General features: G+C 48.6%; 1 protein-coding gene across 5 annotated transcripts in view; it reads right to left on the bottom strand.

The window, feature by feature from the left end:
• The window catches only part of LOC139755322 (uncharacterized), a 174067-nt gene that overhangs the window by 49694 nt on the left and 101052 nt on the right, over nt 1-23321 (bottom strand). For all 5 annotated transcript variants that reach the window (XM_071673460.1, XM_071673463.1, XM_071673461.1 and 2 more), the window contains exon 4: nt 22419-22519. In XM_071673460.1, coding sequence (XP_071529561.1) covers nt 22419-22519 — 101 coding nt within the window. The remainder of the gene's footprint in view (nt 1-22418; nt 22520-23321) is intronic.

Below are 23321 nucleotides of genomic sequence, written 5' to 3'. Positions count from 1 at the left end.
GTGACGTGTCAAGTGGTTATCCCCCCCCTACCCCCCAGCTTGGATACAGGGGAACAACAATGGAAAGGACCAGTAACCTTACGGGCTGCTGGAACGCGTCACCTGATTCTGGACGTCACAAACGCCCTCTGTGACGGTGTGGGATGAGGGGCAAGGAAGATGAAGAAATAATCATGAGGAGGAAGAGGAGGAGGAGGAGGAGTCTGGGTGATATAAGCAGTTCTTACTCACATAATCTTCCCCGAGACGTAACACTGGTATCCGTAACAGGTGTTACGTATGGTAACACAACACCGGCGTTACGGCTCCATAACCCCACCAATGGGGGAATGGTGGTGCCGTTACAAAGGACCCCTTCCCCCTCCTCCTTTCTACTAATTACATACACCTGACGTAGAGATAATTACCTAATTACTCACTAATATCACTCCGAGGTGCACTTCAAGCCCATACAAGGCCGGCCACTAACCTCGCTCGTGTAATTAAGCACAAGCCCAAGTGAATATCCCTCCCAGCCATTCACCTGACGACAGGCAGGCAGGCAGGCACCTCCTCCAAGCACATCCCTGAGGCCCGGCGCTGCTGCTGCTGTGGCCAGCATCAGCGCCTCCGGCAGGAGCCGCTACCCACTGGTACATTTACCCCTCTGACCCAATTCCTTTAAGCTACGTTGCTTTCTTAGCAAATCCATAACGTCCGGGAGGAGGAGAACTTCTTTAACGGCCGCCTATATTGCCTTGCACTGCTTGCGCCTCCGCCTTCCAGAAATGCTTCCCATTTTCATAAAACTCCATTTTCTATTATGCATAATATCATGAGCGCCATATTACATTCCTCCGTTTAATCTCAAAGGCAACACCGTTCTAAATGCTTACTGTTTCTCAGGCGCTGCCCTCCGCACCCAATAAAATCAATTCTAATCCACACAAAAAAAATTCTTATCAGCTTCCATACATTAGATATATACCACACGATGTACAAGACCATCATCAAACTATCCCAAAGTCTTGCATTCTCTCCCGCCCGACTCACCGCCTTCCTCCACAACTATTCCCGACTCTGACTCATCCATTTCCTAGCTCATTCTTACTCACATCTCCCAGCACCGGCCTCTCCCTCCCCCACGGCAACACACGTTCCACCAGCTGGGGTTATCATTCAACAAACGAGGTTATAACTGACATTCACGATGGTGAGGAGCGTGCGAACACCGTTTTCTTTTCCATTTCAGCTTCCCACTTTCCATTTTTTCCCCAAACATTTATTGTCTCGCGGTCTTATACCACGTTTTCATTTTCTTGAACTCTTGCTAAAGGCAATTTCAAACTAGATTTTCTTTTCCATTTTCCTCTTCCTTTTCCTTGTTGTCCTTAAACCTTTTCCAAACGAAGTTTTATTTCCATTATGTAATCATACTGCCTCCCATTTTTCTATGACTACGTTTTCTCTTCGTTTTCCTGCTTCTCATTTTTCACACACACACACACGCACGCACACACACACACACACACACACACACCATTTCTTCCTATCATTTCGACATCAATTTCTCACAATCTAGTCTGCCTTGTCTCATAATTCTCACCCTTGGCTTACGTCTGATCTACAACACGTCCCACAATGGATGGAGAGTTACGTGGCCATATAATGTATAATGAACTGTAAAATATTGTGAGGAGGACACACTGACTGCTACCCAGGTTGAGTTATGCAGCATTCTCAGAGGTCTACAGTCTGACACGAGGGTTGGAGGGAGTTACAATGTCCTGAAGTTAGTAGAGTCGCGCGCGCGCCCCCCCCTGTGGCCTCCTTAGTTATAAGTTAGTTAGATAGGGGCGCGTCCCCTAACGTTTGCTTTGTTAGTTAGTTAGGGCTACGTATTCTGAGGTCAGCTTAGTTAGTTAGGGCTGCGTACCCTGATGTCAGCTTAGTTAGTATTGCGTACCCTGAGGTCAGCTTAGTTAGTATTGCGTACCCTGAGGTCAGCTTAGTTAGGACTGCGTACCCTGAGGTCAGCTTAGTTAGTTAGGGCTGCGTACCCTGAGGTCAGCTTAGTTAGTTAGGGCTGCGTACCCTGAGGTCAGCTTAGTTAGTTAGGGCTGCGTACCCTGAGGTCAGCTTAGTTAGTTAGGGCTGCGTACCCTGAGGTCAGCTTAGTTAGTTAGGACTGCGTACCCTGAGGTCAGCTTAGTTAGTTAGGGCTGCGTACCCTGAGGTCAGCTTAGTTAGTTAGGGCTGCGTACCCTGAGGTCAACTTAGTTAGTTAGGGCTGCGTACCATGTGGTAAGCTTAGCTAGTTAGGACTGCCTTGCCTTGCCTATGGCCTGCTTCGGCAGTTACGTGTCAAGTCACGCGGAATCCGGCTACCGTGTCTAGAGTGCGTTACGCCTTAACGTTCCAATTACCAGGGTGCGTTACGCAAGCGAGGAGACCGGAACTCATGGGGGTCTGCAGAGCACTTGTGAGTGACTCCTGAGTTACTGTGCTCCAGGATTTGGTCCATCACAATCAAGAAGTCGATCGACAGACTCGGTGTCAAGTCGACGCAATTAAAGGGGTCAAGCAGACATACTAATATAAAGGGGTTGAGTCTACGCACTCAAGGGGTACAGTGAACGCACTCAGGGGACCAACTCAAAACACTCAATGGGTCAAGGGAAATGTACCCCAGAGGTCAAGTCGACCAATGGAAGGGGTACAAAGTCAACGCAGGCAAGGAGTTCGGTGTCTACGAGAGGTCAGGTCATCAACCTTACAAGTTCAGGACGAGGTCAGGTCATCGTCCTCAAAAAAAAATAAAAGTCATCAAGGTCACCTCATGGTCCTCTGGAGGTCACAGCTGGGGTCTGGGTCAGGAGACGGCCATAAACCACCCCACCTGTGTCACCCCGTTGGAGACGCCATCTTTAGGTCGGCCCTTGGGGCGGCAAGCGGGGCAGGGGGGGGGGGGGGCTTGTGAACACACACACACACACACACACAGAGGAAGGCCTATGCACCAAGGTATTTAAACATTTGGATTATGATCGTATTTATACACTTATACAGGTGTGTATGGCTGAGCTTAGCTGTGCGGTGTATGGCTGAGCATAGCTGTGCGGTGCATGGCTGAGCATAGCTGTGCGGTGTATGGCTGAGCATTGCTGTGCGGTGTATGGCTGAGCATAGCCGTGCGGTGTATGGCTGAGCATAGCTGTGCGGTGTATGGCTGAGCATAGCCGTGCGGTGTATGGCTGAGCATAGCTGTGCGGTGTATGGCTGAGCATAGCTGTGCGGTGTATGGCTGAGCATAGCTGTGCGGTGTATGGCTGAGCCCAGGTCCTGCGGTGTATGGCTAGGTATAGCCGTGTGTGTCTGGCCTGGATACACGAGGTGTATACCATGTTCACCAACCACAGAGCAGGTCTCTCTCTCTCTCACCCACCTGCACCTGCCACTCACCCATCTAATTAAAACCTTGAACATGCCACGACAAGCTGTGTGGGCCTCTCAAGGCTTTCCACGTGCCTGACCCTCAGCTCTATGATGGAAGGAGGGGGCTAAAGGGGTGACGACGGGTCAAAGGTCAAATGTGGGAGACCGGTGGTGTAGGAAGTTAAGATTCCTTAAGTGTGTGTGTGTGTGTGTGTGTGTGTGTGTGTGTGTGTGTGTGTGTAGAAAACCGCTCCTTCTGGCTCTCCTTGGCTTCCTTGACGACAACACGAGACACAAGGTGGTAGAGGAGGTCACCAGGAGCCGTCGTGTCCCCCGGAACACGAGCGGGCCATACACGGCGCAATGTGGTCGCCCGTCCTCGTCACGTGACCACCGAGGGATTAAGACCGCCCCCCACACTGACCACGACGGTACGACCACTCACCATGATGATGACCTGGCCTTTGACCTCATAACCACGGGCATCATAAGCACGGGTCGTCGCGCCGTGCACAAGGGTCGTAGTTCCGTGTACAAGAGACGTAGTTCAGTGCTCAAGGGTCGTCGCGCCGTGCACAAGGGTCGTCGCGCCGTGCACAAGGGTCAGGTCAACCATCACTAGTAGCACCGCTGACACCCCCCCCCCCCCACTTCCCCTCCCTACAGTGGCATCCCTGGTGGAGGCACCAGCGCCAGCAGGACCAACCCCACACCAACGTTAGTATATCCCCCTACACCGAATGACGTCACTGCTTACGTCAGTGCTGACCAGTACGTAGGTCGTTCACCAGCTGATCATATCTACCGTCTGAGTCCCCCAGCTGTTTACGGATTATCATTGCATCAACTGACTTACGAAGAGGCACTTCCTCCTCTACTGACAACTGACAACCTCCAGCAACTGGCCTGTAACAGGCCACATCCCCCGTCCTCCCTGCCAACACCTCTGACCACAATGAATTTTCATAAGGCAATCACCCTCCACTCAACTATGGCCACCAAAAACCCCGCGCCGCCCACGTATATATATATCTATATTCACAAAAAACAAAGCTTAAAATCTGCATCATAATGAGTGACGTGATAGGCAGGTCCTACCTGCCTCCACCCGCTGTGAGTTCCCCACACACCTGCTGTACCTCCCATGATGGCGAGTTCCCCACACACCTGCTGTACCTCCCATGATGGTGAGTTCCCCACACACCTGCTGTGCCTCCCATGATGGCGAGTTCCCCACACACCTGCTGTACCTCCCATGATGGTGAGTTCCCCACACACCTGCTGTACCTCCCATGATGGTGAGTTCCCCACACACCTGCTGTACCTCCCATGATGGTGAGTTCCCCACACACCCGCTGTACCTCCCATGATGGTGAGTTCCCCACACACCTGCTGTACCTCCCATGATGGTGAGTTCCCCACACACCTGCTGTACCTCCCATGATGGCGAGTTCCCCACACACCTGCTGTACCTCCCGTGATGGTGAGTTCCCCACACACCTGCTGTACCTCCCATGATGGCGAGTTCCCCACACACCTGCTGTACCTCCCGTGATGGTGAGTTCCCCACACACCTGCTGTACCTCCCATGATGGTGAGTTCCCCCAAGGTCTTCGTCAGCACGTCAAAATATTCCCAAAAATATACTTTACTGTTGGCAAGTTACGAGGCATGTATGGAGTTAACCTTGACACAGGTAGGGGAGAATGAATACTTCCCACGTATTCCCTGCGTGTCGTAGAAGGCGATTAAAGGGGAGGGAGCGGGGGGCTGGAAATCCTACCCTCCATTTTTTTTTTTTTTTTTAATTTTTCCTAAGGATGGAACTGAGAAGGGGGCCAAGTGAGGACATTTCCTCTACGGCGCAGTCCTCTGTTCTTAACGCTACCTCGCTAACACGGGAATTGGCGAATATATATATATATATATATATATATATATATATATATATATATATATATATATATATATATATATATATATACACATATAAATGTTGCAGGAGGTCTGAGAGTATCGGATTACCTTCCATCAAAACAGTTTCCACAATAATGTTTATTTCTGAGTGATTGGAAGTCCACAACTTGGGTGGGTGGCTGACCAAATCCCACGTGACGTCAACCAGGCCGAAGGGGAAGGTCAGAGGTCACCAAGGTAGTGCTACAGGACGCCAGAGCCGGGGTAAGGAAAGGGGGGGGGGGGGGTAGAAGGCCCTCGGAGGTCAGGCAGGTGTGACCCGGGCTGGTCTGGGGGAGGGAGCTTGACCTAGCTCGACGGCCCGGTCACAGGACGCCTGACGATGGTGTCTCTGACCTTGGAGGTTCGAACTGGGAGTGGCGGGGGATCGCTACAGGACTGTCCTGGTGCGCCAGCACACTGCCACTACACCCACCTACACCCTCACAGTGTAGTCCCTGGGGACCACCACACCCTCACAGTGTACATGGAGACCACCACACCCTCACAGTGTACATGGAGACCACCACACCCTCACAGTGTACATGGGGACCACCACACCCTCACAGTGTACATGGGGACCACCACACCCTCACAGTGTACATGGGGACCACCACACCCCCACAGTGTACATGGGGACCACCACACAACACCTGCGACACCAACACGCCCCCTGCACCTCAGACACAGATGCACTGCGGTGTTCCATTTCTCATCAATCTAGATAATGAAGAACATCATTACAGGCCGGGGGATGCTAACACTGGTAATCAAAGGCAATTCAATCACTACCCCTAAATTACCTCACTCTCCCCGCCAATTAACCATCAGTTCATTCAGCACGACGGTACGATGTATTAGCACGACAGTTCGTCCCTTCAACACAACGGCACGACCTGAGTGTAAGTGGCGAATGACCCTTAAACACGACGGCATGACCCTTGACGGTGTACGACCCTTCTGCATGACGGTATGAACCCGGAAGAGGACGACGTCAAAGGTCGTCCCTTAATACCCACGGGGTCGTGCCGGCGACCCCAAGGTGGGGCTGTCATGGATATCGCAATCCCGATACACTTAAGGAGATTTCAGAGCTGAGCTACCACACCTGCTGAGAGGAAGGGTCTACACCTGAGGCAATCTGCCAGAAATCCACATGATACGGGGAAAATGCGGGGAATACCTGATGCAGCGACACGCCCATATATTTTCCCCGTTCTCTTCCAACACGAAAGCTGAGGACGCTGGACACCTCAAATCAGCCGAGGAAAAGATTCCAAATCTTTCCTATTTGTTCGTTTGTCACGGCTGAGAACATTTCGTAATTCACATCACCATCTCGTGCAGACGTCCTCAGCACACAAACGGATGAACGGACGAAACCTGAGGAAGGTCCTGGCGCCAGTGTGGATGGTGGATCATGACTGACTCTGGGCTCAGGACGGTCGAGGCTGGATCCTGCAAGGACATCCTGAAGGATCTGGTCGAGGCAAGCCCGGTCGTGTGAGGCAAGGATGGCGATCCCAGCCTCAGATGATCCCGGCGTGCAAGGCGCTGGAGCCAACAAGACTCTGGGACACACTGGAGGACGCGTTTGCTCAGCTGGCGGTGACACCCCCACTGGTGCTGAGGCTGAGGCAGGTTCCTCAGCCGCTGCCCCTCAGGCAGGGTATGTGGGGCAGGACTTCATTACCGCACGACACGGAAGCCAGCCTCCACTCAAGCCCGGAGCACGAGGACGAGGCGGACAACGATGGTCCTCAGCGCTAATTACCTAATTAATGTAATGACTGGTGGCACAAAGGCTCCCCCTTTCCCCCCACCCCCGCTTCTGTAACCTTAAAGGTGATCCTTTAGCTGAAGGGGGGTGTGAAAGGGGGAGAGGAGGGCGAGAGATAGTTAAAAACAGCCTCATGTCCACAATGGTAATACAACTACTATAAGAAAAATAACCAAAGAAAGAGTAGTTCAACATTCAAGACTAATCAAACCTGGAGACTTCCTCCTCGGCTTCAGTAAGACTACTGGTTCCACTCCAGGTGTCTGGCGAGGGACAAAGGGTGTCTGCTACGCCCGACCCCCGGGGGTACAGGAAGAAGACAATTTGTGCCCCACCCCGAGCTGGTGGTGGTGCTGTGGCCCTGGGCCAACACGCATTACCTGCTACTGGTCACGTCCTTCCTCCACCTCCTGGTTCTTTACTCGGTGGTTCCCCAGGTCACACTGTCTCATCTCTCGGGCATGACTGTCACGTGGCAGGTCCCCTCCACCCGTCCCAAGACCATACGTGTCCCCTTCTGTCCCCAGACTGTATGGGTCCCCTTCCCTTCCCTGTCTCCAAGGGTCCCCTCCTGTCCTCAAATTTGCAGGTCCCCTCATGTCCCAGACTCACGCCCAATATCACACCTTCCAAGACTTTTCCAAGTCTTGACCCGCCATCTATAAATTTTGTAATCAACTCCCTCGGTAATTATCAAGTGTAATTAAGACATGACATTTTGGAATACGCCTTCAATTAAGTCTGTAATCAACTCCCTCATTACTAAGTGTAATTAGTTCTTCCCGATCACTAAGCGTACATAAGTCCCTACTTACTGCGTAATCAACTCCATAATAACTGCGTAGCTAACCCCTTAATCACTCAGTACGCAAGTGTCTCGCGTCAATGGATCTACTGTACACGGGGGCGGCTGGCATGTAAAGGTCTAGGTGGGAGTTGAAGTACAGGTGGGCGGACCTCAGGTAAGTAGTAGTCTAAATGGGATATGCAGGTGTAGGCAGGTGGCACTGGCAAGAGTGGGAGGCATGGTTCTAGGTGGGATCTTTACGGTACGGTGCTGGTGGCGGCCAGGGGAGGGTACGTGGGGTTTTACGGTGTACAGGCGGATGGTACAGTCTCAGTGGATGATGTACGTGGGCAGCAGGTGTAGGCGGGCTCACACGCCGTCGGTAACTGGTAACGTGTAAGTGGGTGGTGAACTGGTATGGGGTGGCCGAGTTCAAGCGGGTGGTGGGGTGGAGGTCAGAGGTCACCTGTACCTAACTGGAATATATATATATATATATATATATATATATATATATATATATATATATATATATATATATATATATATATATATAAAGTAGAATAGATTTCAAGCGGGAAAGTACCATAGACACGAGGTAGGATGATTCTCTTTCGGACCATTCACACCAACCTCCTGGACTATACAGACCAACTCCCTGGACCATACAGACCACAACCCCCTGGACCATACAGACCATACCTCCTAGGGCAACCCCCCTCCCCCAGTTGAGAATAGCGGCCTAATGAATCATCTTACGCAGGTAACTGTACACTTAAAACTTTCCAAGTAAATTACCTCAACTTTGCCTCCCCTGCACAGTAAGTTACATTTTGCACCAGAACAGAAAACACAGGCAGATTTTCCTCACTTATTTCTCAAATTCTTAAAGAAAAAAACGCTCTAGATTTTACGTTAATTAAAGTCTCAATAATTCATTATATCAGAAGTTCTTTATATAAGTATGTATCACTAGTGTTACCCAAAGGTACACTACACTCACACAACACACTGCACTGCTAGATAACAAAGTGTAAACGTAGTAAGAACAGAGTCGGGTGCATTCTGCACTGAGCAATATCGAGAGAAAATGGTGGGAGTGGCTGTGTTGGCTTATAAATGAGACTTTTCAGTGTCTGGGGCAACGTTAGATGTGGGCGGACGCAGCTCTCTCTCTCTCTCTCTCTCTCTCTCTCTCTCTCTCTCTCTCTCTCTCTCTCTCTCTCTCTCTCTCACACACACACACACACACACACGTCCTCGTATATTTCATTACTTGTGTGAATGACTTATCCTAATGATATGTTCCTTGGTATCAGCAGTTGAGGTAGATAAAAAAAAAGAAGTTGAGATAAGGAGGCAGGGTGTATTAACCCTTTGGATACATCATTCCCCTCCCCCCCCAAAAAAAAAAATCCAAAGTTCCGAAGATATCTGAAAAGGAACATTTCGTATTCAAATTCAAAGTCCGGTCTTCCTTCTCTCATCTAAACGTGAGCGCTGACCCGGTCAACGTAAACATATCTAAAGATGTGGAGTGTTCGGGTAAACTACAGACTTGGGTCAAGATGTGTCATGACGCAGCCAAACCCCAAAATCAGGAGAGGCAGCCAATCACACTACAGATCATAAACAGCCGTAGACAGCTGCCTACTTAAAAGACTCTGGCCACTGCGATAGATCTACCGACCAAGAAGAAGCAAATAATAACAGCACAACTGCGAGGGGAGGGTTGCGCTCCGCCCACACCAGGGTTGCTTCCCACACATCAGGAAATCTCATTTATAAACCAATAATCCACTGCATCGACCATTTACCTTCTGTACAGTGTGACATCCAGTTCCTGTTCTCACAACACGTCCAGTTGATCGTTATAACTCACAGATCAAACGTTTGTCGACTATCTCGTGCTGTATTCTCTGATAATGAAATGTCAACACTTATAAAGAAAGGTACCTAATATACTTTAAAAATATTTTTTCCATCCTATTAAAAACGTCTATACATTTACTCTCTAAATACGTATTCAAGAGGGAAATGGAGGCATAGCATGTTTTCAGATAATAAGACATAGCGCCATTTCGTATAAGCGTAAGATAAGCTTTATAACAACTTATGGAGAATTTAATGGTGTTACCATAGTGCTTATTGGAAGGGTGTTCTGCACGGTAAGCTGTGGCGTAGAGCTTGAAAAGTGCGACAGCAGCGTGTCACAGACAGCTCTGAGCAACGTGTAACGGCACAGCCTTCACTCAGCATCCTTCCCTTAGCTTAACGCAGCCAGACCACGGGAGAGTACGCAGGCTGCCCCGTGACCACTTGGATGAAGACAGACCGCTGTGACCAGAGCTAGCGATCTAAGACGACTTACGCCGTGTTCATCAGTTCATTATAACTGCTGGAGCACGGGAGTACGACCCTTGGGCACTTCACTGATCTGACTTTATAACCTGTTCAACAAGACGGTACGACCGTTAAGTCTGATGGGGTGAACTTTTGACCCAACACTTACGGGCCAAACTTTACCAACTGCTGCAGCACCTATGTCTACAAATTTGGTCATTATCCTACCTTCAGCTGCGCAATTTAGACTAAATTGACCCCATCTATGTAGCTCGGCGAGCCATTAAAAGCTCTTTGACATCTGAAGCGTAATTCATATTCAAGCTCTGCGACGCCTTGAGAACGTGTCTTATTTTCACAGATGGAAGGGGCGAGGTTAGCCCAAGGTTAGACCAAGCTCTGGCAACACAGGCTATCCTGGGCGAGGAGTTGTCAGCTGTCCCAAGCAAGTTAACTCCTCGCCCTAAAACGTGAAACAAAAAATAATAGCAATAATCATAAAATCGTTAATCATATACTCTCATTACCAGATTTTCTTTCAGAGTGTAAATCAATACCACGAAAGAAATGTGAGTCCCCATTTTTTCCTGGGAGCAGCTGAATGAGTGTGTTAGCGGTTTTGATGCACGAGACCGGGTTATAGTGATGGGTGATTTGAATGCAAAGGTGAGTAATGTGGCAGTTGAGGGAATAATGGGTATGCATGGGGTGTTCAGTGTTGTAAATGGAAATGGTGAAGAGCTTGTAGATTTATGTGCTGAAAAAGGACTGATGATTGGGAATACCTGGTTTAAAAAGCGAGATATACATAAGTATACTTATGTAAGTAGGAGAGATGGCCAGAAAGCGTTATTGGATTACGTGTTAATTGACAGGCGTGCGAAAGAGAGACTTTTGGATGTTAATGTGCTGAGAGGTGCAACTGGAGGGATGTCTGATCATTATCTTGTGGAGGCTAAGGTGAAGATTAGTATGGGTTTTCAGAAAAGAGGAGTGAATGTTGGGGTGAAGAAGGTGGTGAGAGTAAGTGAGCTTGGGAAGGAGACCTGTGTGGGGAAGTACCAGGAGAGACTGTGTACAGAATGGAAAAAGGTAGAGAACAATGGAAGTAAGGGGAGTGGGGGAGGAATGGGATGTATTTAGGGAATCAGTGATGGATTGCGCAAAAGATGCTTGTGGCATGAGAAGAGTGGGAGGTGGGCTGTTTAGAAAGGGTAGTGAGTGGTGGGATGAAGAAGTAAGAGTATTAGTGAAAGAGAAGAGAGAGGCATTTGGACGATTTTTGCAGGGAAAAAATGCAATTGAGTGGGAGAAGTATAAAAGAAAGAGACAGGAGGTCAAGAGAAAGGTGCAAGAGGTGAAAAAAAAGGGCAAATGAGAGTTGGGGTGAGAGACTATCAGTAAATTTTAGGGAGAATAAAAAGATGTTCTGGAAGGAGGTAAATAGGGTGCGTAAGACAAGGGAGCAAATGGGAACTTCAGTGAAGGGCGTAAATGGGGAGGTGATAACAAGTAGCGGTGATGTGAGAAGGAGATGGAATGAGTATTTTGAAGGTTTGTTGAATGTGTCTGATGACAGAGTGGCAGATATAGGGTGTTTTGGTCGAGGTGGTGTGCAAAGTGAGAGGGTTAGGGAAAATGATTTGGTAAACAGAGAAGAGGTAGTAAAAGCTTTGCGGAAGATGAAAGCCGGCAAGGCAGCAGGTTTGGATGGTATTGCAGTGGAATTTATTAAAAAAGGGGGTGACTGTATTGTTGACTGGTTGGTAAGGTTATTTAATGTATGTATGACTCATGGTGAGGTGCCTGAGGATTGGCGGAATGCGTGCATAGTGCCATTGTACAAAGGCAAAGGGGATAAGAGTGAGTGCTCAAATTACAGAGGTATAAGTTTGTTGAGTATTCCTGGTAAATTATATGGGAGGGTATTGATTGAGAGGGTGAAGGCATGTACAGAGCATCAGATTGGGGAAGAGCAGTGCGGTTTCAGAAGTGGTAGAGGATGTGTGGATCAGGTGTTTGCTTTGAAGAATGTATGTGAGAAATACTTAGAAAAGCAAATGGATTTGTATGTAGCATTTATGGATCTGGAGAAGGCATATGATAGAGTTGATAGAGATGCTCTGTGGAAGGTATTAAGAATATATGGTGTGGGAGGCAAGTTGTTAGAAGCAGTGAAAAGTTTTTATCGAGGATGTAAGGCATGTGTACGTGTAGGAAGAGAGGAAAGTGATTGGTTCTCAGTGAATGTAGGTTTGCGGCAGGGGTGTGTGATGTCTCCATGGTTGTTTAATTTGTTTATGGATGGGGTTGTTAGGGAGGTAAATGCAAGAGTCCTGGAAAGAGGGGCAAGTATGAAGTCTGTTGGGGATGAGAGAGCTTGGGAAGTGAGTCAGTTGTTGTTCGCTGATGATACAGCACTGGTGGCTGATTCATGTGAGAAACTGCAGAAGCTGGTGACTGAGTTTGGTAAAGTGTGTGGAAGAAGAAAGTTAAGAGTAAATGGGAATAAGAGCAAGGTTATTAGGTACAGTAGGGGTGAGGGTCAAGTCAATTGGGAGGTGAGTTTGAATGGAGAAAAACTGGAGGAAGTGAAGTGTTTTAGATATCTGGGAGTGGATCTGGCAGCGGATGGAACCATGGAAGCGGAAGTGGATCATAGGGTGGGGGAGGGGGCGAAAATTTTGGGAGCCTTGAAAAATGTGTGGAAGTCGAGAACATTATCTCGGAAAGCAAAAATGGGTATGTTTGAAGGAATAGTGGTTCCAACAATGTTGTATGGTTGCGAGGCGTGGGCTATGGATAGAGATGTGCGCAGGAGGATGGATGTGCTGGAAATGAGATGTTTGAGGACAATGTGTGGTGTGAGGTGGTTTGATCGAGTAAGTAACGTAAGGGTAAGAGAGATGTGTGGAAATAAAAAGAGCGTGGTTGAGAGAGCAGAAGAGGGTGTTTTGAAATGGTTTGGGCACATGGAGAGAATGAGTGAGGAAAGATTGACCAAGAGGATATATGTGTCGGAGGTGGAGGGAACGAGGAGAAGAGGGAGACCAAATTGGAGGTGGAAAGATGGAGTGAAAAAGATTTTGTGTGATCGGGGCCTGAACATGCAGGAGGGTGAAAGGAGGGCAAGGAATAGAGTGAATTGGAGCCATGTGGTATACAGGGGTTGACGTGCTGTCAGTGGATTGAATCAAGGCATGTGAAGCGTCTGGGGTAAACCATGGAAAGCTGTGTAGGTATGTATATTTGCGTGTGTGGACGTGTGTATGTACATGTGTATGGGGGGGGGGGTTGGGCCATTTCTTTCGTCTGTTTCCTTGCGCTACCTCGCAAACGCGGGAGACAGCGACAAAGTATAAAAAAAAAAAAAAAAAAAAAAAAAAAAATATATATATATATATATATATATATATATATATATATATATATATATATATATATATATATATATATATATATATATATATGCCACCTTAAAGACTACCTTACCGGCGCCAAGTATCGAGGGTCGCCACAACTACACTATTTTGGTCGTCCTTCACTCGGACAGACGGACACTGTGTAAATACTGCCAACGTGACTAATGGGGAAACTTATGGCCTAGAACGATGCCCAATATTTCTCTCCTGAACTTTATCTACATCTCTAGTCTTTCCTCATTTTATTTATTTCTTTTGTTTCCACGTCAGCGCTGAAGGTAGCCAAGATATTCAACCTACACTCCTCCACCACACATTCTTCTTCCCCAACACCACCTCACCACACCCACTACACTCTCCTCTACACACACACACACACACACACACACACACACACACACACACACTAGGGACCTTCCTTACATATCTGAGGCCAGGTCTGAGGCCCCGATAGACTTGCTTTCAAGATATCATGTTCCTATTACGTACGTGATTTATGGGGGGGGGGGGGGGACGGAGGTGGCAAGGGTGACCTGGAGAGGGACAGGAAAAAGGGAAGAGACTCACAAGAGGAGGAGGAGGAGGAGGCGACCGGTAGAGAGATACTTCTCAAAAAGCCTCTGCTTATTGTATTTGCAAGGCAATGTGTACCAGACACGACAGACAGGGCGACAATATGACGGGGGATCTGGTAGACAGGTGACCTGAGGGACGGTAGTACGACGGGTCACCTGGTAGGTAGACAGTTGACCTGAAGGGCGGTAGTATGAGGGGTGACCTGGTACATAGATGACCTGAAGAAAATCATACACGGAACTGTGCCAGGATGGACGGTGCGACCTCTTGAGTACGACGGTACGACCTCGAGCAGGACGGTACGACCTCTTGAGTACGATCCTTGAGAACGAACGGGCGACCTTTGTGTTTGATGGCCCGGCTTACGACCTAATCTATCTGGGTCAGGTCAAAGGCCAGAAGGCCATCATACCCAAGGCTCGTACCGTCGTGCTCAATGGTCGTACCGTCGTGTTAGGGGGGGTCTAGAAGCAGGGATGGTCAAACAAGCGCTACGAAAAATACATTTTCCTCCCAGCAGCTGTGATGGGTGAGGACACAGCTGCTTTGGACGGCACCCGGAGGGAGGGAGGGGGGAAGGGAGGGCGTTCAGCAGAACCTGAGACAGGTTGGGGATCAGGAGCCCTAAGTGTGCAAGAAACCTTAGTAATAACCAAGGACTGGGAACTGCTTGATCACCCAGGGGGGGCCGGGAGGCGGATGGATGCGCTCATCCTGGCGAAACGGGAGACTGAATCAATATTTCTCTAACAGAAAATGTAAGCAGTAAAAGCTGAAAGAGACACGAGGAGGAAGTAGGAGATGAGAGCGACAACCCGACACACGACAGGTTCCCCGTGCAAGGACGCGACGCAGACACTGGGACCGACAGCCTGACAAGACGGGTTCCTGGCATATGTCAACTTCGGGAGCGGAGGGAGAGCCTGGAGATGGCTCTGCCGGAAATAACTCGATACGTAAGAGATAGGAGTTCATTCTGCCGGAAGTGATACGCATTTCAGGAGATGAAATAAACACAGACGTAACAACTACCTCAGGCAGCCGGAGGCGGGCAGATACAGACACACAGACACGCTGTAAGAAGGACAAAAGGAGAATTAAAAGACGAACTGAAAGACAGTAGAAGGTTGGAGAGTCAAGCTAAGGCCAGAGGTGTAAAAAACGGAGATTGAAAATCAGTAAAATGTTTTACTGGTTTAATGAAGGGCAAAGATAGACATACGACAGTCAGGCATAAATCTAGAATTTAGACACGGATGCATGTGTGGTGTGATGACATGTACAAGATATTCGTGTGGTGCTGGAGGCAACTGTGGCGGGACGTGCACCAGACAGACCTTATGATTATAACCAGCTGGTGGTAACGTGACGCTATGTGCCGGGGGTAGATGAAGCGACGGAATCTCGTAACGAGATGTCGAGCCCTTAGGTTAAGGGGAAAAGACTAAGGGGGTGTGGGATCATTAGAGGGGAGGGATGGGAGAACTAAGGGAGTAATAGGGAATAGGGAAGGATCCACGCCCTGAGGAACATTAGGAGGTAAATAAAGGGCTCCTTAAGGAACAACAGGAAGCTCCTGGAACGGACTAGGCTTCTTTGCTGCAGGAGAATTTGCCAAGTTTTGTAACCTTACTCTATACGCTCACGAGGGCAACAGCTGGTAGAGGAGGCGCCACTTCACGCTGCTCTTCTGTGGTGCCACATCATCATCATCGTCTGGATCTACTGTGCTGGATCACTACGTATTTCAATACTGTGTTACATTTCAAGTGTACGTGGGCGAGTGGTTTCCACGCCACATAGAGGCTTGATGCCTCACTATAACCCCTTGTGTGTGTGGGTGTGTGAGGGTGGACGGTGAGCCACTGCCGAGTATATGTCATTATGGTGTCTCACCATCTCTTCGCCGATGCTAAACATCATTTCCTCTCGCCACTTTAACAAGTGTGTCCTCCCTTCTGTGATGCTACCACAACAGGTTGCGGCAGCACCTCCACCCATAACTACCACACCAACCGGCAGGTGGCAGCAGTATCGACCATACGACACAATACCCGTCCCAACTCATGTCAACCGCGACACTATCTACCCGACGGGAGGGAGGAACGGTTACACCCTCCACTCCCCTGACGTGATAACAGAAACCGGCAACCCTTCTTCACACCGATGCTGCCATCAATGGTGTACTTTGAGACTAATTTCTTTTTGATTCATCCTCCGTAGCATTTTGGGCCACAGTTCACATTTCTACAGATATCACACGTAAATTTTCTTGCCCGAAGAAACAGGGTTCCTCTACCGTGCCTTCGCTTCGCATCATGACTTTCATCAGGCTTACCACAAGTGATGCTTTCTATCCACGGCGTTATATCATCCAGTGCTAACGTAGAGTCTACCCGTAGCGTGTGTGCGTGAGAATACCTATGTGTACAATAAAGGGAGACACTTCGCTACCAGTGGTGACACATCTGTTGAATTTTCAGTTTCCGTGTGAAGTCGGTGATCAAAATGTCTTTACTCGCTTTATTTCATTCGTCGACTTCTCTTATGCTTTATCTTTCCTACCGTGTTTCTTGTTTAATATCACGTTACGTCCTCTGGCTGTTCTTCCCTCGCATCTTTCGATGAAGTGTTCACTACTGGCGTTATCATATTGGTCTGATGCAATCAGGTTTGCGATCAAGTCGCCCCTTACTTTTCACTTCCATGGGGTATAACTTTATGGCCTCGAGCCTCGCGCCTCTCACTGTAGCTCGGGATATTCTACATTATTTCTTTTTTTTTTCCTTTTTCAGTCCTGTGAATAAATCTGAGAAGCATATTAATAGGTCTGGATTTGGTCCCCCTTGTAAGCTGATGTGTCCTCATCCTTAAATTCCGTATCCTTCTTGATCTTGGCATGATTCCCAGACGTGTTTAGATACGAGTCCAATCCCTTCAGGTAGGTCATGCACACAGATCAAGAACAGTGATGGTCCCAGCACTAAACCCTGCGGCACGCCACGGATGGCCCCCAATCCGTATCGAGAAGGCTCCTCTGGCATCCGTCCTTTGTTCCCTTCCACTGCGACAACTTCCAATCTATATAAAGAGCCTATCCCTTATTCCTGCTTGAAGATTCAGCTTTTATACCAACCTTCTACGTGGGACAGAGTCAGATACCTCCTGGTACTCCAGGAATACACAGTCCATCCATTCAATCAAGGACGGGACTCATCCTCGCACAACTCTCTCTCTCTCTCTCTCTCTCTCTCTCTCTCTCTCTCTCTCTTTCTGTGTGTGTGTGTGTGTGTGTGTGTGTGTGTGTGTGTGTGTGTGTGTGCGCGCGTGTGTGCCCGTCATAATGTAATTCTGGAACATTCCTCCACAGGAATATAACATCACATCTAGTTACCAAGATATATTAGACATGTCATTCTACCACGGCCCCCTGCTGGGGGTATAATGATACAGAGAGTAGGTGGGGTAGATGATGAGGTAACCCCCCCCCCCCCCCAACATCCAGTCTCTCTACGCCAAAAATCATTCTTCGCTTTCCATAGTCTTCAAAAATAGTCCGAGAGGGAAATGTGGAAAACGAGCAAGAGAAATCTTGTCACGTGTATTTTTCTTCTGAAGACAATGACTGAGACTCGCCATTTACGACTACAACATTTTCTTTACAACTTCTGATAGTTTATTCACAAGTTCCTGCATTATGGGTAAGCTCTCAATGATTCTTTCTATGTTATACAATAAAGTGATCCTTTAAACCGAAGCCTTCGAGCATGTGAAGTCCTTAATTGTTCTTTCTATATAATACAGTGGTTCTTTAAACCGAAGCTTTCGAACATTCAACCTGACCCGCATTTCATAATCATTCTCATGTTAAGATAAACTCAGTTAACTGTCTTCCTGCGATAGAAACTGCTTCAGAAATTTGTGATACTAAAACTACTCCAACTTCTTCAAAATTAGGCTAACTGGCCACCACCAAGCGAGCGTGGATGTATCAAAAAGTGGGAGACGTTTGGCATCAGAGGTTGTGTGTTTTTAGGATTAAATGATGAGATTAGGTTTGCCTGGTATTCGAGGTATGTATTCCAAGGTTACGTTAGGTTTCGCCACGTGTGGTGATGTAATAGCAACATCCAAATACCATCCATGCAAGAGAATGGCCACGTTCCTTTTAAGGTAAGTGCACGGATCCCTCGCCTCACGTAGCACTGTCAAGTGTACGCGAACTCCGTAGAAGACGTTGCTTCGTGCCACTGACTGTCTGCCTGTCAACGGGAGCGGGGGTGTGGAGGCGATACATCAATCACCCGTGATGACAGAAGGGAGGAATCGATACCCTCGAACATCAGAAAGAATCTATGTAAACTTTTCTCTGTAAACGCGCGAGTTCGAAACGCTGCGCCTCGAACAACGTCATGTCCCGGGTAACGACCTAACTATATACAGCGCGAACACCAACTGGAGAGAGGAATGGCAATTGGCATTTCATATACAATTGCCAATTGATACCACTTTCGCTCTTTCAAAGCTATACAAGCCAGTTAACCAGTACCTGAAATGAAATTACCAGAGAAATGGTTTCATAAAAAAAAAATAGGTTACGTAGTTAAAAGCCGTTGATACAAATTTCCAGTTTGATAAATAAAATTGACTTGTTAGTTGGGATTTCGACACAGGCTGTGCAAGTGGCAGCGCGAGTGAAAGAGGCGTCTCTAGCTATTTTCCAACAGACTAGACTGATGATTAAGTAAATACGAAATATCATCGAAATGGAATTTTATGTATAATGAGTGACGTAATTCTTTAACCTTACCCCTCCTCCCCCTCTCCCATCCTCACCGCCATTTTCGCGGACGGTTTTACTCAACGCATGAAGCCGTCCAGGTCGGCGGCTACGACTTGAGAGCAATCCACGCATGCGCAGGAGACGCGACCAACGACCGGGGCGGTGTCGTTCGTGGGAAGGGCAAACGAAACGGCGAAAACTGGGGTGACGACAGGTAAGGGGAGGAGAGGGGAGGGGAGGGAGGTTAGTCCGGGTGAGACAGTCGGCCAGTGGGAGGGGGTGAGGGACGCGGTGCGGCGTCCAACGAGGGTGAGGAAGCTCCTGCAGGGATGAAGTCTTGCGTCTTTGTATCTTAGTGTCTGAAGAAGGCCTCTGCGCACGTCGAAACTTCAGAGGAATAAAGTTCAAAAACTTCTAAGTTCAGTCGTCATCCCAACACACACAATATATATATATATATATATATATATATATATATATATATATATATATATATATATATATATATATATATATATACACACAACCATCACGGAAAACAAATTGATATACCCACATTTAATGATCATCCAGATAATAAAACACCAGCTAATTAACGCTAATTACTGGGTCCCTCGTCAGGCCTATCATAATGTACAATACAATGATCAAATTACAGTGAACATTGTGCTGCGCTGATGCAAATTAACCTTCCCCCCCTTCCATCCATTCCCCCCAAAACAACACACGCACACGTAACGATCCGCCACAGAAGGCCATTACAGTGAAGCGGTGAACAGTGCCAGCCCGTCTGTCTGTCTGTCTGTCCAGCCCGTCTGTCTGTGTGTCTGTCCAGCCCGTCTGTTTGTCTGTCTGTCCGCGGCGGAAGAATGCTGAAAGGTACAATATGGTGGAACACAAGATTCGGTTAAATCAAAGAGTAATCCGGTCATTCCCTTGATGATCCACCTCTGACAAAGGGATCGGCCCGGGGTTTCCAACGCCACTTGGCCCACAGTACCGGGGACGCCTCTGGCCAAACCGGAACGGGACTTTTGACTCGTTTCTTTTTTTTTCTTATCATTTCACTTACCTCCCTAAGCCGGAGGCAGATTTGGAGACAATCCCATCCTCTAGGATGAGCAAGAGATCCCACTGAAGACTCATCCCTTACTCACGGAGATGGGAGGGGGGGATGACGTTCATCCTCCTCTCCCTCTCCCTCCCACTCTCTCCTCATTTGTGCGCCTGGTGTTGGGGGGGAGGGAGGGGAGGGGAGGGGAGGGGAGGGAGAGGGGAGGGGAGGGGGAGGGGAGGGGAGGGGAGGGGAGGGGAGAGGGAGAGGGGAGGAAGCCATGGTGAAAGGCTCGCCCTCAGCTTATTCGAAACTTGACAACTTAAGTCGGCAGCTTGTCTCCCAGGCACTGTGTGTGGGGGGGGGGGGGGATAGGGAGAAGAACCTTGCCAGAGAAAACCCTCTCTCTCCTTCTCTCACTCTCACTCATTCCTCTCTCTCTCTCTCTCTCTCTCTCTCTCTCTCTCTCTCTCTCTCTCTCTCTCTCTCTCTCTCTCCCAGACACTGGGCGCTACTAACAAGTCGCACAAATGAAAAAAAAAAAATCGTTCAAAAAAGGAGCCATTTACTTCTTGCGCTTCCGGCCAGGGAGACTTGAAGTAAGGTCACCCGGGAGGCACGCCGCCCTGACCTTACTTAAGTAAGGTCACGCACGGGGGGCATGGCTCTCACACGGCGGCGGCGTGAAGCACAGAAAACGGCGCCTCGGACGGAGTGCTACCAGACTTGCGGATCGAACCCGGGAGGTGGTGGTGCTGCTGCTGCTGCGTGCACGTCTGACCCTCACTCCACGACTATGTGCGTATTGTAATGACTGTGACCGAGATTTAAATGATGGGGGTTCCGATACACACACACACACACACACACACACACACACACACACACACACACACACACACACAGACACGAAGAGTTAAAATCAGGGAGAGGAAGTTTGCTGTTGGCCTCCCTCTCTCTCTCACACACACACACACAAACTACACACACTCTCTCCCAAGGTGAGTGCGTGTGAGCGAGGCGGGTGTGCGGTCGCGTGAGAGCCGGCATTACGCTATTCGTGACTGGCGTATAATATTATCGTTACGCGCCTCAACCAACGCTGAAGAAAGAAATATTCTTATTGCACACCAGATATTTGCTTCCCCTAACTCCATGTGCTGGATATTCTCAACACCAGACAAATATTGTCTAGTGTCCCTATTGGTCACTGTCTTAATTTTCACCATATATTCCTGTCCCTGTTGTATTAATGCTTACTTTTCACATTTACCAAATATTTCGGTTCCTCCTAGCTTAATATTTACCAAATATTCCGATAATACCTTTTTTTCTTCATATTCTCCAAATATTCCCCAACTTTCTTCATCAATATATACCAAATATTCCATTACGTTTTCGCCGAAAACAGTGTTGGGGGGAGAGAGAGAGAGAGAGAGAGAGAGAGAGAGAGAGAGAGAGAGAGGGGGGGGGGGTGGTCTTCAACATATGGATGATGAAAAGTTCGACAACACAAGCAACCTGACACTGGTTGCACAACGCAGGCAAACTTGACGCTGATTAGATGGTGCCACGATCAACTGGACGCTGATTGGATGACGCTACAATCAACCTGACGCTGACTGGACGACGCTACAATCAGCATGACGCTGATTGGACGACGCTACAATCAACCTGACGCTGACTGGGCGACGTTACAATCAACCTGACGCTGATTGGACGACGCTACAATCAGCACGGGGACCGGGACGACTGGAGGCAGGCTGGGTCAGTAAGTGTCGTCCCTCACGACAACAAACACAACACACAGCGGGTCACACCCGTGAGTAGGCCACCATCTGACTTGACTCACCCGGCTAACACCTCATACATCACTCACACAAGGCTCGACACGACCGCTGAGGAGTCGTGCTGGTAAGAAGACGACCCGGGGAAATTTCCGGGGTCGCTTCAACAGCTGCTTACACACACACACACACACACACACACACACACACACACACACAGATGCGCGCGCGTGCACAAAAACAAAGGCAAGATGGTACAACAAAAGCAAAATACCGTAAAATATGGAGTCAAGGAAAGACTGACCTGACGCGGCTGCGCCCGGAGAGAGAGGATCGGGACTTAGTGGCCCCTCACTCACCTGCTTCGGATGGAGGTCTACCTCACTCCTGCAGCAGCCTGGGTCGAACCCCCTGCCTTCCTGGGGCACCCCGTGCAATCCCTCCATATGACACCGTGCACCCCCTGGGGTGTCATGCACTCTCCCCCCCCCCCACACAAGACCTGGTACTACTCACTTGGGCAGGGGTTCCCTGGTGTTGTTCAAGACCTGGTGCTCCTCGGGCGGCGGGTCCTTGGTAGACTGGTCGGTGCTCAGCCATATCTGGAGGCGAGGTACCTGGGAGAGGGAGGGGAAGGAGAGAAAGACACATAAGAGGAATTACCACAGGTGATCCAGAGGACGTGATAAACATAACGATACATCCCCGGCCACACCGCGCCTGCCGCAGTGTGGAGCAAATTCTCATTTACATGTAATATTACTTCGATCTGGTAGCTCACAAGAACTGGCAGCTTGCGTGCCTCCGTCACTAGCTGAGAACGTGTAATATAACCCAGCATAGCCACTGTAGCGTCACATGATGACGGCGAGGCCGTTGGGAAGAGACAAGCTTGGATGGGCCGTTGTGATGATATCCATTTCTTGCCCTCCACCGCTAAGCTTTGGAAGTCTACCTTGCTCACATCATTCCTAAACACACACCACCACCTAACCCTTTTAAGTCTTTCGCCGACTGTGGCCATCTCTTATTCCATGGCGCTTTTACATCAAGTTCCTCCTCCTATCTTCATCATTTATCTTTACATACTCTGAAATAAAATTTACATGTCTCAAATACATCTCTAATTCAAAATGTGTCTATTTTCTTATGAAAAATGTCCTATAACGCTTGCTTTACAATTTGATTTATATCTAAATTGTTTACCTCAATGTTACATAGATCCCCCCCAAAGTCCTCCAGTTATCGGGGCTGCTTGGCTCAAAAACAAGCATCAAATTTCCAGTTATGCAATTAAAAAAAAGGTCTTCAGTGCCTACTGGTATTCGGGAGTCTCCCGTCTCTCGCTAAGTCAGGGTCTCCACGGCTTGCGTTCAAGTCAGGTCAAACTCTTTCCTTTAGCTTGCTCTCCAGTCACGT

Source organism: Panulirus ornatus, chromosome 19, assembly GCF_036320965.1.
Source record: "Panulirus ornatus isolate Po-2019 chromosome 19, ASM3632096v1, whole genome shotgun sequence".
Lineage (NCBI taxonomy): Eukaryota > Metazoa > Arthropoda > Malacostraca > Decapoda > Palinuridae > Panulirus > Panulirus ornatus.
This window is presented reverse-complemented; position numbering and strand designations above follow the sequence as displayed.